General features: G+C 54.6%; 3 protein-coding genes across 3 annotated transcripts; all 3 read right to left on the bottom strand.

Moving 5' to 3' along the window:
* Nucleotides 1–156: 156 nt before the first annotated feature.
* JCM15063_004933 (uncharacterized protein) lies at nt 157–2995 on the bottom strand (the record flags this gene model as incomplete). The annotated part of the gene is made up of 8 exons (XM_076676036.1): nt 157–223; nt 304–1110; nt 1177–1244; nt 1311–1423; nt 1482–1586; nt 1660–1818; nt 1892–2691; nt 2946–2995. 8 exons carry the CDS (start codon nt 2993–2995, stop codon nt 157–159), a joined length of 2169 nt encoding a protein of 722 aa, XP_076536574.1.
* A 447-nt stretch (nt 2996–3442) lies between these two features.
* On the bottom strand, nt 3443–5723 carry JEN1 (monocarboxylate/H+ symporter; the record flags this gene model as incomplete). The annotated part of the gene is made up of 11 exons (XM_076676035.1): nt 3443–3582; nt 3654–3958; nt 4027–4074; nt 4159–4268; nt 4332–4464; nt 4530–4707; nt 4779–4881; nt 4952–5048; nt 5116–5361; nt 5440–5590; nt 5702–5723. 11 exons carry the CDS (start codon nt 5721–5723, stop codon nt 3443–3445), a joined length of 1533 nt encoding a protein of 510 aa, XP_076536573.1.
* A 607-nt stretch (nt 5724–6330) lies between these two features.
* JCM15063_004931 (uncharacterized protein) lies at nt 6331–11829 on the bottom strand (the record flags this gene model as incomplete). The annotated part of the gene is made up of 24 exons (XM_076676034.1): nt 6331–6389; nt 6465–6542; nt 6605–6725; nt 6806–6847; nt 6910–7022; nt 7089–7242; nt 7310–7622; nt 7683–7773; nt 7838–8039; nt 8104–8440; nt 8504–8782; nt 8846–8958; nt 9018–9116; nt 9181–9277; nt 9344–9450; nt 9514–9613; nt 9683–9840; nt 9905–10060; nt 10121–10310; nt 10375–10413; nt 10480–10528; nt 10597–10784; nt 10859–10897; nt 10970–11829. 24 exons carry the CDS (start codon nt 11827–11829, stop codon nt 6331–6333), a joined length of 3984 nt encoding a protein of 1327 aa, XP_076536572.1.

Here is an 11829-nt window from a genome sequence, read left to right as displayed (position 1 = left end):
GTAATCACTATCTCTCCGACTTGCGTTTCTGCAGAGGAGAGAAGAAAAGTAATTTACTACTACAGTCTATCAATCCGAGTTTGAGCGAGACAAGGCAGAACAGCGTGAGAATGATTGAAAAGATGATACACGGTTTGGCGCCAAGCTCGATCAGGTTCACAAGCCGACTTGCTTTCTCTTGGACGTGATCTCGTTCTTCAGCATAAGCACACGCGATTCAAGTCTATCATCGGAATCAATGAATTGGGTGTCAGCAGTCTGTTCTCTGAGAGAAAGAGACGAATGAGTTTGAGTATAACTCACCGGTTCTTGAAATCGAATTCCGCGATCGTAGCGATTCCATCCAGATGCTTCTCTGCCTCGGACAAGATAGGCTTCCACAGCGCCCTGCGATCCGACACTGGTCTCTGCTTCTCCTCCAGATCACCCCTCTTGAGCGTAACGACTGCCCGTTGGAACAGAGAGAAGGCAATGGTCCATCGTTCGTCGACGATCGAACCCGAGTTCTTGATATTCTCTTGAAAGTACGATTCGGCAATCTCGTAAGACTCCACGTCTCCTAACGAGAGGTACAGTGTGCCGAGTAGGAGATCTCGGATCGCGATTTCGTCGATGCTGTCGAGATCGTTCTTTGTGTCAAATTCGATCTTGGTGTTTGTGCTGGCAGAGTTTGAAATGGTCGGCGTTCGACCCGAGTAAGCTGGGTTCGAAGGGCTGTACTTGGGCGCCGGTGTGAAGGACGAGAGATGGTCAATTTGTTGGCGCACCGCCTCGGGAGGGGACCGTCCACCCGTCGTCGACCAGAAAATCCCGAGTTCCATCGCATTGGTCAACTTGATCACCTCCCATACTTTCGAGTCTTTCGAGAGTCGACCCGCTTGGATCCACCGTTCTCGTTTCGCCTTGTGGGCCTCAAGTCGTCTCGCAATGAACAGCTCGGTCACGGGTGGTTCTCCAAAGATTCGCTTCTGCTCAAAGTGAGTCGGGAGGCGGACGAGAAGCGCATCGACACGCTCGACGAGCTCGGGCTTAGCTCCGCGGACGTTGATCTCCTCAATCAGGGAACCTGCCGCGATGGCGACGTAAGTAGCGAGACTCCATTTGTTCATGCTGCGCCGAAAGACTGCGAGTCAGTACGCTCCGCAGGGCGAGCGATGCGTGAACGCGTATGCTCACGTGCACATGCGCTCGAAATTATCCGCAGTCTTGAGGTAGTTGGCTTTCGAGAGGTAGAGCCAAGACAGCTGAAGAAAATTGGTAGTGGGTCAGACAACCATCCATGCGAGGCAGCGATGTACGATAGAGCTCACTTCGAAAACGAGGAGCGAGTCGGCTTCCCGGAAGGAGGACCCGTTCGCGAGAGCGGTCTCGATAATGTCGATCGCTTCGTCTGGTCGGCGCTGGTACCGAGCGAGTTTCGCTCCTGTGTGACCAAATTGATGAGTTTATATCAGATGGTAGGGTAGGAACGCTCGACGTACGATTGAGCTGCCAGAGGGTCCCGTTCGGGAAGCGGGAAACGACCCGGTCGAGCATGCTCGCGCAGTGGTCGAACATATACTTCTCATTTGCCTGCCAACCGCTCACTACCGTAAAGTAGATTGTGAGCTGCTCGATCGATGCGAGGAAACCAACGAAACCAACGAGAACCTGACGTACGTAACAGGATCAGGCCGTACCATGTGAGCAGCGTCAACGCAGCGAAAGCTGAGTGGACATCTGCTCCTGCAGCTGCAGAGACCGTGAGGAGCTTGAGCGCGCCTTCACGATCAGTTCCTCCAAACCCGACCCAGCTCATGAGCTTGCGTGCTTTCGGTGCTGCTCAACCGGCGAAAACGGGATCAGTCCCGTTGCCGATAGAAGAATAGCTACGAACGATGCAAAGACTGACGCATCATCGAGGTGATCAACCCAAACAAGCCTGCTCCCAACGTGGCGCCACCGATCGTCATGGTTGCAATCACGTCTTCCTCCCATAGCGGTTTCGGATGAAGCTGCAGGGTTTCGGTCGCAGTCACGAGACTCTCGACGCTAGCCTGAGCAGAACCAGGGACGCTCGTATTTGGAGATTGTGGAGCCGACGCGCTTGACTGTGCGCCTTGCTCACGGAGAGACGAGAGAGTGGGGAGCGTCGGGTTTGAGCTCGAATGCTGTAGAGGTTTCTCTTTGCGTCGCCGCCACGGGAGGAGCGAGGAGCCGAATGACGAGGTTGTCGGATACTGGTACGTGGGATCGGCTTTGCGCGCGACATAAAAATTGTTGAGTCGGGTGAAGATCGTCTCGAGCGAGTCTGAGCTGTCAAACTTGTCGGGAAAGACAGCGCGTTCGACTTCGGTGAACCCGCCGTGGGCCTTCTTCATCTTCCACAGTCCCGAGATGAACCCCGAGTACGTCTCGGACAGGATCGAGATGAGCGCCGAGGCGATTGTGCAGTCGGCACACAGGAGCTTGTACGAGATGTCGAGCGGATAGATTGACGGGATCGAGCGTTTCGCGTTGAGTTCGGCCGTTGCGAGCGCCTCAGCTTCGGCTAGGGTGTCGACCGCGCTCTGGAGTTCGTCGTCCTCGCGACTGAGAGCTGCTGCGAGGAATTTGGCGGTGCCGAGGCCGAGACGGGAGAATGGAGACTCTGGGTTCGCAGACAGGATTTCTTCGGCCTGTTTCACATCATTGTTGAGGAGGGCGTCGAACCTGCGATACATGCGGACGAGGAAATTAGGGCTCGGCGTAATCGGTTCGTGCGATAGCGCACGCTATATCGTGCAGCCAGGGAATGAAATCGTCTGCCGCTGAGACGGCTGATCCTGTCCTGATCCTTGGAGCCTAAGTCCAAAGCGGCCCGCTCGCAGATAGTGTCGACGAGGTGTGGAACGTTGTCGGCTCGAAGGCGGTGCAAGCGAGATGGGGCAATTGTGCTCTCGGATGAAGCTGACAGAGGAACTCACCCTCGAGTTGCAACTTCTATCTGCTCAACTATCTCCTGTCGTGTCGCCATGTCGGTGCCAGTCGAGGTGAGGTGAGCGAGAGAAGCCTCGGCGTACTCGGCGGCGCCGGTTGATGACGAAAGTCCTTCCGACTCGACTGCCGGACTTCCCTCGTACTCCGTTGCTCGTAACGCAGTGATTGCTTGCCCTGCTCTCAATCACCAAGCTGCGCCATCGTAAGCGGACAATCAGTTTGTCACAGGTTATAAAGACCTTCGCAAACCGCTGCGAGAACATCTCTGTAGACTTCCTAGGATCATGATCGCTGCACGAGCGGCAGTGCAGGATACTTCCTCGAAGGCAGAGATTTAAATGTGCCCATGAGAGCGAGAAGAGGCATAGATAATTACAAATATTTTTGGGCGCCAGTTACAATGGCTGTGAACAGAGCCACGAGTTCCCAAAGACTGCCCAATACCCTCGCGAACACTCGAACCGATACCGAAACACATCACAACCTAGTAGTGGGAGCTCGTGCGCGTCGACGCCTTCATGTCGGCATCCGACAAGCTCGCTTGCTCGCGGTGCGCCTCCTCTGCCTTGTTGTCGAATCCCTTCTCGGCATCGTATCGGTTCCGTGCGACTGCATTGTCGTCGACTGTTGAGCGGAAAGAGACGAAAGAGTGAGTAACGTCCGTGGAGAAGACCGGTACAGCGATTTTTACTCACGCTCTTCAACGTCTTCGCTCGCCGCACCCTGTTCGAATGCCGCCTTGGCGTTCTCGAAGTGGGCACCGTGAGACTCGCGTCCGACGAGGCAGCACAGGATGATCCATCCCGCAACGGTGCCAATCAAGATTGCGCCAGTTTTGCCGTAGTCCGGGCGACCTTCTGCCGTCTTGAGGTTCGCGCCGGCGGTCGTCTCGATTTGTGCAGACGCAGACGAGACCATGTTGCCAAGTTGGTAGAACAGTCCGGGGAAGACCGCTCGGAAGGCCGGCGGCGAGATCTCACTGAGGTACACCGGGATGACACTGCACGGATTGGAATGTCAGCGCGCTGATATAAGATAGTACAGGAGAACGACAGTGTCGGTGCTCACCCCCAGGCACCCTGAACGCCGAACTGCATGCAGAATGCTCCCGCCGCCCTGTTGAAGTGACGATATCGGACGTCAGCATAAAGGCGCGAGAGCTTGATCAGAGAATGCTTCTTTAGGGGAAAGGGAGCTTACAAGGGACCGAAAGAGTTCGGGAGGTACCACAACGGGATGAACGCGATACTCCAGAGACAGCATGCGATGATGGTGAGACGTCGGCCGAGATATTGCGATCCCCATCCAGCCTAAGAGATATGCAATAAGCATGGATGAGGCAGAAAGATATGGTTTCCAAAAGAGCCACTCACGATAGTACCTCCAGCAATAGCTCCGCAGTTCCCGATGATGGTCGCGAGCGTCGCAGAGTGTGCACTGAGACCTTTGGATTCCTTGATGAGCGAAGGGTAGACATCTTGGGATCCGTGCGAGAAAAAGTTGAAACTGCCATGGAGAACTCCAGGTAAGTCGTGCGACGAGTTGCCTCGCTTTCACATGACTGGACGTACCCAGACATGAGACACAAAGCAAAGACGCAGCGAGGCCAGTGCAACTTGAGAACGCGACCAGCTTCGCGGATAAAGATCTTGGACTTTTCGGCACTCGAGACAGCGGTTCCAGAAGCTTTCTCGGCGGCACGACGCTCGAGGAAGTAAGCCGATTCAGGGAGACAGAATCGGAGCCCGGCTGTTTTCCGAGGAGTACTGTCAGTAATAACTCAAAGGTCGCTTGTTGCGGCTATAAAGTGACAAGCTCACCGGCGAAAGCAGATGCAGCGGCACCAAAGAAGAAGAGGATCCTCCAGTCGTCATGCTTGGCGACGAGCGTCAGGTTGATGACAGCCGAAAGCAGGTATCCAACCTGCAGATACCGTACGTAGCCGGTCAGTCAAGAGCAGGTGGCGTAGACAGCGCTAAGGGTTCAAGCTCACGGCGTAACCCTGCTGCAGGATACCAGAGAACAGTCCACGAGCTTCCGCGGGGAGCATCTCGAGTCCACCCGCCGCGCAGATTCCCCAAACACCTCCCCTGTCGCGGATCAAGAAGTGTCAGCGGTCGGGACTCGAAGCGGACACGGCTGAACTGCGGAGCTCACATCGCGATACCGAACAAGGAACGAACTGCGAGGAATTCTCCAAAGTTCTTGGTGAACGCCGTGCCGAGCGAGAGAGTCCCGCAGCAGAGCATGCAGCCGATGAGGGGCCATTTGCGACCAAAGCGGTCTCCCAGAAGCCCAAAGATGATGGCACCGAGAGGGCGGAACAGGAGAGTCAACGTGATCGCAGTTGTGATCGTCTTGAGCGGCTTGTGGAATACTTTCGAGAGACGCGAGGCGCCGAGACTGTCGAAATCGAGAAACGTCAAGAGGTGAATAACGATGGGCATGCGCGATGGAAGAGTGTCTGATGTGAACCCTTACGAGACGGCAAAGAAGTCGATAGCATCGCACGTCCAAGCGAGCCAATAAACAAAGAAGGTAAAGTATTGCATGGCGGTGATCGAGCGCAATACTTGTCCGAGCGGGACATTGCTCCGTTCAGACTTGTCTGGGAGGCGCGGCAGGTTTTCAGCTACATCAAGACGAAGCATTCCAGTGTCAGCTCTTGCGCCAAGGAAGTCTGCCTCCAGATCACACGACTAAATCGGCGACAGGTGGGGTCGAATACGGATGGAAATCTTACCCAAACTTCTCAGGATTCCCATGTTGCTGCTTGGATGATTGTTGAAGAGGGGCAGGATGTAGAAGGAAGAGAGGTGGGCCAACCGCAGAGAGAATAAGCAATGCCCACGGAAACCATGCTATATTTAGCTCACATTCAGAGTGGGGGATAGACGGGAGCGCCCTTGGAGCGCCGCATGCTTTGTCATTTGAAGGACCTTAGCGCGCCTGTGATTGGGCGATCTGCGGTCGGGACTGTCGGGACAACACGCTCGCTTGAATTGGATTTGGCGAAATGGTCGTCGATCAGTCACTGTACATATGTACTGTATCGCCGGGCGAGCTGGAACACGACCGAGACCCGTCGCCCCCTCCTGGCTGACTGATTACAGCCGGAACAGCTGTGCACAATGTCCGATGTGACCCGAGCTGATACTTCAGACGTCCAGTCCTGAACGAGCGCAGATGCCCGCGTGCGAGTCGTTCAACGGTCGAGGCAGTGGTAACGATAATTACACTCACACGCAAGCGAGACCAGACAAGGGGTAGCAAGGACAGCACAAAGAAGAAGACGTGGTAGGGTATAAACGATGACGACGATGGAGTATGCACGCTGCAGAACAACGAAAGGGGACGCGAGACAGACACAGTTCAGTGATCGCGCAGATCGTTCTTGCGAGACTGGTTCGAGTTCGGGTTCGCAAAGAGGCCTATCCATCGAGAAAAAAGTGCACATTGTCAGCCCCGCGGTAGATCGAGTTACAGGCAGACTCTCAATTGCGTACCTGCTCTTCGCTGCAACACAATCTTGTTGATGATAGCCAAGAGATCGGGTTTCCGCAGAGGCTTGGTGAGATAATCGTCTGCAACCGAGTCAAGGTCAGCGAATAACCCAGAAGCGCGTCCCGGATGCTGGTACACGCACCCATGCCAGCCTGGATACACTTTTCCCGATCGCCGAGCATCGCGTGCGCCGTGAGGGCGACAATCGGTAGTCGCTCGAGGCCGTTCTGCTCTTCAAACTTGCGGATGATCTGGGTCGCTTCCTGCAAGCAGACAATAACAAAGGAGTCAGCGATACGGTAGACTGAAGGAGAGACAAAAAAGGGAGCAGTCTGCGACGTACCATACCGCCCATGAACGGCATGCTGAGATCCATAAGCACAATCTGCACAAAACGTTCGGTCAGATGCTGAAATGGATGACAACACGCAAACTTTTGGCACCCACATCGTAAAAGTTCTTCTTGACAGCTTCGAGGGCGAGAGCACCATTCTCGACAACCTCGGTCTGATGACCAGCGGATTCGAGGAACTTGAGCGCTACCTTCTGGTTGACAATGTCTGCGATAAGGTCGGACAGTCAGCAAGCGTACTCGCTAGCGTGTGATCTGTACAAAGATAGCTCACTATCTTCGGCAAGCAGCACCTTGAACGATGCATCGCCACCTCGCTCCGAAGGTATCCGGTTGCTCGCCTCGAGCGCGGGTAGCAACGCGTTACACATGTCTTGCGCGTTTGTCGGTGACTCGACACAGTTTGCGACACCAAAGTCGAGGCAGTACTGTACATTGTGCATATTGTCAGTGAAGCACTAGTCTCGCACACATGTCCGGTGCAATGGGACAAACCTTCAGGTTGAGCTGGGGAATCTGTGGAGTGATGAGCACCAGCGGGATGTAACGCAAGTGCTCAACGTCGCGCAATCTTTCGACGATTGAGAGCTGGTCGACGAGCACCGTGTCAAAGTACCCAGTCTGCGACTGATCGAGCATGCACGCTTCTTCCATCGTATCGACCACGGTGATCTCGAGACCGAGCTGTTCAACAGACTCGATGACACTCGGGTCGTGATGCAGGGTGTCGATGAAGAGGATCCTGCGACCGGGATGAGGAATGAGGGTCTTTTGCCGCACTTGATCCAAGTTCCACTCTCCGATCCGACTGTCATGCTAGGCGTTAGCAGACGATCTCGTATTTGTATTGGCCTCAAGAAGAGCGCACCATTGGATCGTAAAGTAGAATTGAGAACCGCGACCGAATTGCGAAGTGACCCATAATTCACCTCCCATGAGCTGAACGAGTCGCTTGGAGACTAGAATGCCCCGTTCGGTCAGGTCTCAGCGATTTGTGAGAGAACAGGGTCGGGAGCGACTCACTCGTTAGACCTAGTCCTGTTCCTCCGTACTTTCTCGTCGTCGAACCGTCCGCTTGCGCAAAGGTATCAAAGATCAGATTGAGCTTGTCAGGCTTGATGCCGATACCGGTGTCGCTGATACAGAATTCGAGCTGGTAAGTCTTCTCCTCGAGGTCGGCAGCTTGTAGTCGGCACGAGAGAGCGACCTGTCCTCGTTGCGTAAACTGCAAGACGCGAGCTTATGAATCAGTCATCTGACTGAGAAAACAGTAGGCAAATGCAACGCACCTTAATCGCGTTACCGACGAGGTTCGTGATGACTTGTCGTAGTCGGAAAGGATCGCCAACGAGAAGATCGGGAATGTCAGACTCGACAGAGTACATGAGATCGAGGCGGCTTTGTGTGGCCTTGACTGCAAGAGTCTTCAGAATGCCAAAGACGGCAGAGCGGCAACTGAACGGAATCGACTCGACTGTCATCCGTCCGGCTTCGATCTTGGAGATATCGAGGATGTCGTCGATGATGAGTAATAGCGAGTTGGCTAGGTTCGAAACAATCATGAGGTTTTCTCGTTGCTGGCGTGTGAGATCCGTTTCGAGGGTCACGCCAGTCAGACCGATAATACTGCCCGACCGAATTCTGGTCAGCGAAGCTCGCGAACCTAAAAAAGAGCGATAGCAGAATTACCCGTTCATGGGAGTACGAATCTCGTGCGACATGTTCGCCAAGAACTCGGATTTGGACCTGTTGGCGAGCTCGGCCGCTTCCCTCGCCATCGTGTTCTTCTGTAGAGAGTCTCGCAGCGAGAAGACCATTTTGTTGATCTTGGTCTTGAGCGAGTCCATCTCTCCACTAGCTTCGACGGTGACGAAGGAACTAAAGTCGCCTTCTGTTGCTGCTGCCGAGATTTGCGCGAATGCTCGTACTTGCGAGGTGAGGTTTGTAGCCATCGTGTTGACGTTCGCCCTGGATTCAGACCATTGTTAGCATGCTCACTGCCGAATCTACCAAGAAGTGAAAGCAGCATACGTGATTTCCTGCCAAGTACCTTCAATGTTGTCGACCTTGGCTGTAACTCCTAGGTTACCTTTCGTGCCGACTTCATGTGCGACTCGAGTCACCTCCGAAGCAAAGGTCGCAAGCTGTAAGGTTGAGATGGGGGTCAGCGGCAACCTCACGAGGGAAGAGCCAAATGCCTTACTCTGTCTACCATGGAATTGATCGTGACGACAAGTTGCAGCACTTCGCCATTCGCTTCGATTGTCACTTTCTGCGACAAGTCTCCCCTCGCGACAGCGGTCTGTTTGAACAATACGTCAATCAAAGGAGCAAGGGTGTTCAGGAAGTTGGCAGTCAGAGCTTACAGTAGCTTTGGCGATGCTTCGCACTTGATCAGTCAAGTTTCCACACATCTGGTTGACGGAATCTACAAGAGACTTCCATTCTCCCGAAACGTTGATACTGGATCCCCAGCAGGATAAACGTCAGGACTGATGGAAAGGCGCAACAAACGGCAGAGAAGCGTACACGTAGGCTTGACCACCGAGCTGTCCATCTGTTCCTACCTCTTTCGCGACTCGCGTGACCTCGGCCGCAAAGAGACGGAGCGAGTCCACCATGGAGTTTACCGTGAGCTAGTCGAGCCAAAATCGTCAGTCAACGGCGAAGGTATATCGAGATTTTGCGGAAGGTCGTACCTTGAGGTCGAGCATTTCTCCTTTGACCTCGACATCGATCTTGCGCGACAAGTCTCCCTCTGCAACCGCTCGTGTGACGTCTGCAATCGAACGCACTTGTCTGGAGCCAGTAGCAACAAGGTCATGAGTCAGCAGATCATCGCGTTGTCGGCGGAACAAGAGAACTGACTGTGTGAGGTTCATGGCCATCGTATTGACCGAGTACACTAGCGATTTCCATTCTCCTTGAACACCCTCGACATTGGCGGTGCCTCCGAGTTGTCCTTCAGTACCGACCTCGAGAGCGACTCGAGTGACTTCAGACGCGAATCGACGGAGTTGAGCAACCTGTGCGAACGCGGCCTGGTCAGCACAAGCCATACTGGCAGCGCAGCAACAATGATCTGCCTACCATCGAATTGACAGTCGTTTTCAGTTCGCGAATCTCGCCTTGAGCGCCAATATCGACCGTCTTTGTCAAGTCTCCGTTGGCGACCGCTTTCGTGACCGATGCAATCTCGCGCACTTGTAGAGTCAAGTTCTGCGCCATCTGATTGACAGATTCCGTCTGCATGGGAAGAACAGCATGAGCCGAAATCAAATTTGTGATGGGAGAAGGCTGACGCACGAGTTCTTTCCAGGTACCTTCGACATCTCGCACGACCGCTTGTCCACCCAACTGACCATCCGTTCCGACTTCCTTCGCGACACGAGTGACTTCGGCAGAGAAAATTCGCAACCGCATGACCATGGAGTTGACTGTCTCCTTCAGAGTTGCCATTTCTCCCTGTACCTCGGCATCGATAGTCTTGGACAAGCTGCACAGCCATGTAGGTTAGTCAACAAGCTCGAAAAGACGATGATTCGGCGACTGGCACTTACTCTCCTCGCGCGATAGCCGATGTGACGATGGCAATCGATCTGTAAAGCTCGCAGATATGAAATCAATGCGTTCGTCATACTGTGACCGCGCTGAGGAAGACATACCGAATCTGAACAGTCAACTGAGTCGCCATGGTATTGACAGTCTCCGTCACTATTGCAACACAGAACTGTGTGGTCAGTTTCCATGGGAAGGGCAGAGGAAAGCAAGTATAACTCAACAGGTCTTCCAGGTACCCTCGACACCCGTCACGACGGCTTGTCCTCCTAATTGACCCATTGTACCGACATCCAACGAGACACGCGTGACTTCGGACGAGAACAACCGCAACTTGTAAACCATGTCGTTAATGGTTTCCTTGAGCGTCGCCATTTCGCCTTCGACCTCGGCATCAATCGTCTTGGTCAAACTGCATATGGATCAACTAGGTCAGACAGGCGTTCCCCACCACAGATAGAGTCGAGACGGAAACTCCAGGCGTACTCTCCGCGAGCGATAGCAGAAGTCACGACCGCAATCGACCTGATTCGCGAAAGCATTCTGTCAGCCCAATTCTTCCATGCTGGACACGCAGAGTTACGAGTCTTGGCGCACCGGACTTCATTGTCGTGCGAGAGTTGCGAGCGATGCAGTTCCTCCGAGTGCAGCACTTTGAGCGCTTGGATCTGGTCCTCGTAGTTGCGTCTCACCTCCTCGAGCGTGTCTCCGACCACAGTCGGCTTCCTCGCTGGCCATGCCGCTGGCTCGATGTGCGGCTCGTCTTCCCCACCAGCGAGCGACCCGCTTTCGCGCTGCCGAAACTCGGCTCGCACCTCGCTCGTTTCGGTCGGTCTCCGCTGCCTGGTTGCGAAAGTATCGGCGCCCGATAGGAGCGGGGAGGGTTGGTCCTGCGGCTGGAGGCGATCGGCGATGCGACTCAAACACGCGACAATCGCATCCGTTTCTTGCGGTTTGCCTTCCGGCGTGTTGATGAAGGTTGCAGGTGCGGCGTGACTCGCTGCGAGGTTCGAGAGGTGGTGTGCGATGCTTGCCGGGTCCGATTCGAGCGAGGTGAGCAGCGCGAGCACAAACGAGGGGAAAGTGTGAATCGGAGCCGACGAGGCGAGCGGCGCCATCATGGTCGCAGGTGACAGAGGCACAGCCGCAGCGGTACAGGCTGACAACGTGGACGAGAGTGGGATTGCGCCGAGGTGGTCGCGCGGCGGATCGTTGCCTGATTTGGAGCCTGTGCAGTCGGGCTCGGCCGTCATGAGACTCTCAGACGAGAGCGAGAAGACTGATGAGGCCGGCGTGAGGATGTTGGAAGAATCGGAAGAGGACGACGAGGACGACTTGGAGAGGGGAAGCGCACTCAGCGACGGTCGATGGATCGACAGTTTCGCAAACGAACGCGAGAACGGGTCGGGGGATTCGGGGTGCGGGTAAATCTCGACACCGTCTGGAGAGTCTGACAT

This window comes from Sporobolomyces koalae, assembly GCF_050403365.1.
Source record: "Sporobolomyces koalae JCM15063 DNA, S_koalae_JCM15063T_v1_ctg3, whole genome shotgun sequence".
In the NCBI taxonomy this organism is placed as follows: domain Eukaryota; kingdom Fungi; phylum Basidiomycota; class Microbotryomycetes; order Sporidiobolales; family Sporidiobolaceae; genus Sporobolomyces; species Sporobolomyces koalae.
The sequence above is the reverse complement of the archived record's forward strand: the minus strand, read 5'-3'. Positions and strand labels throughout refer to the sequence as shown.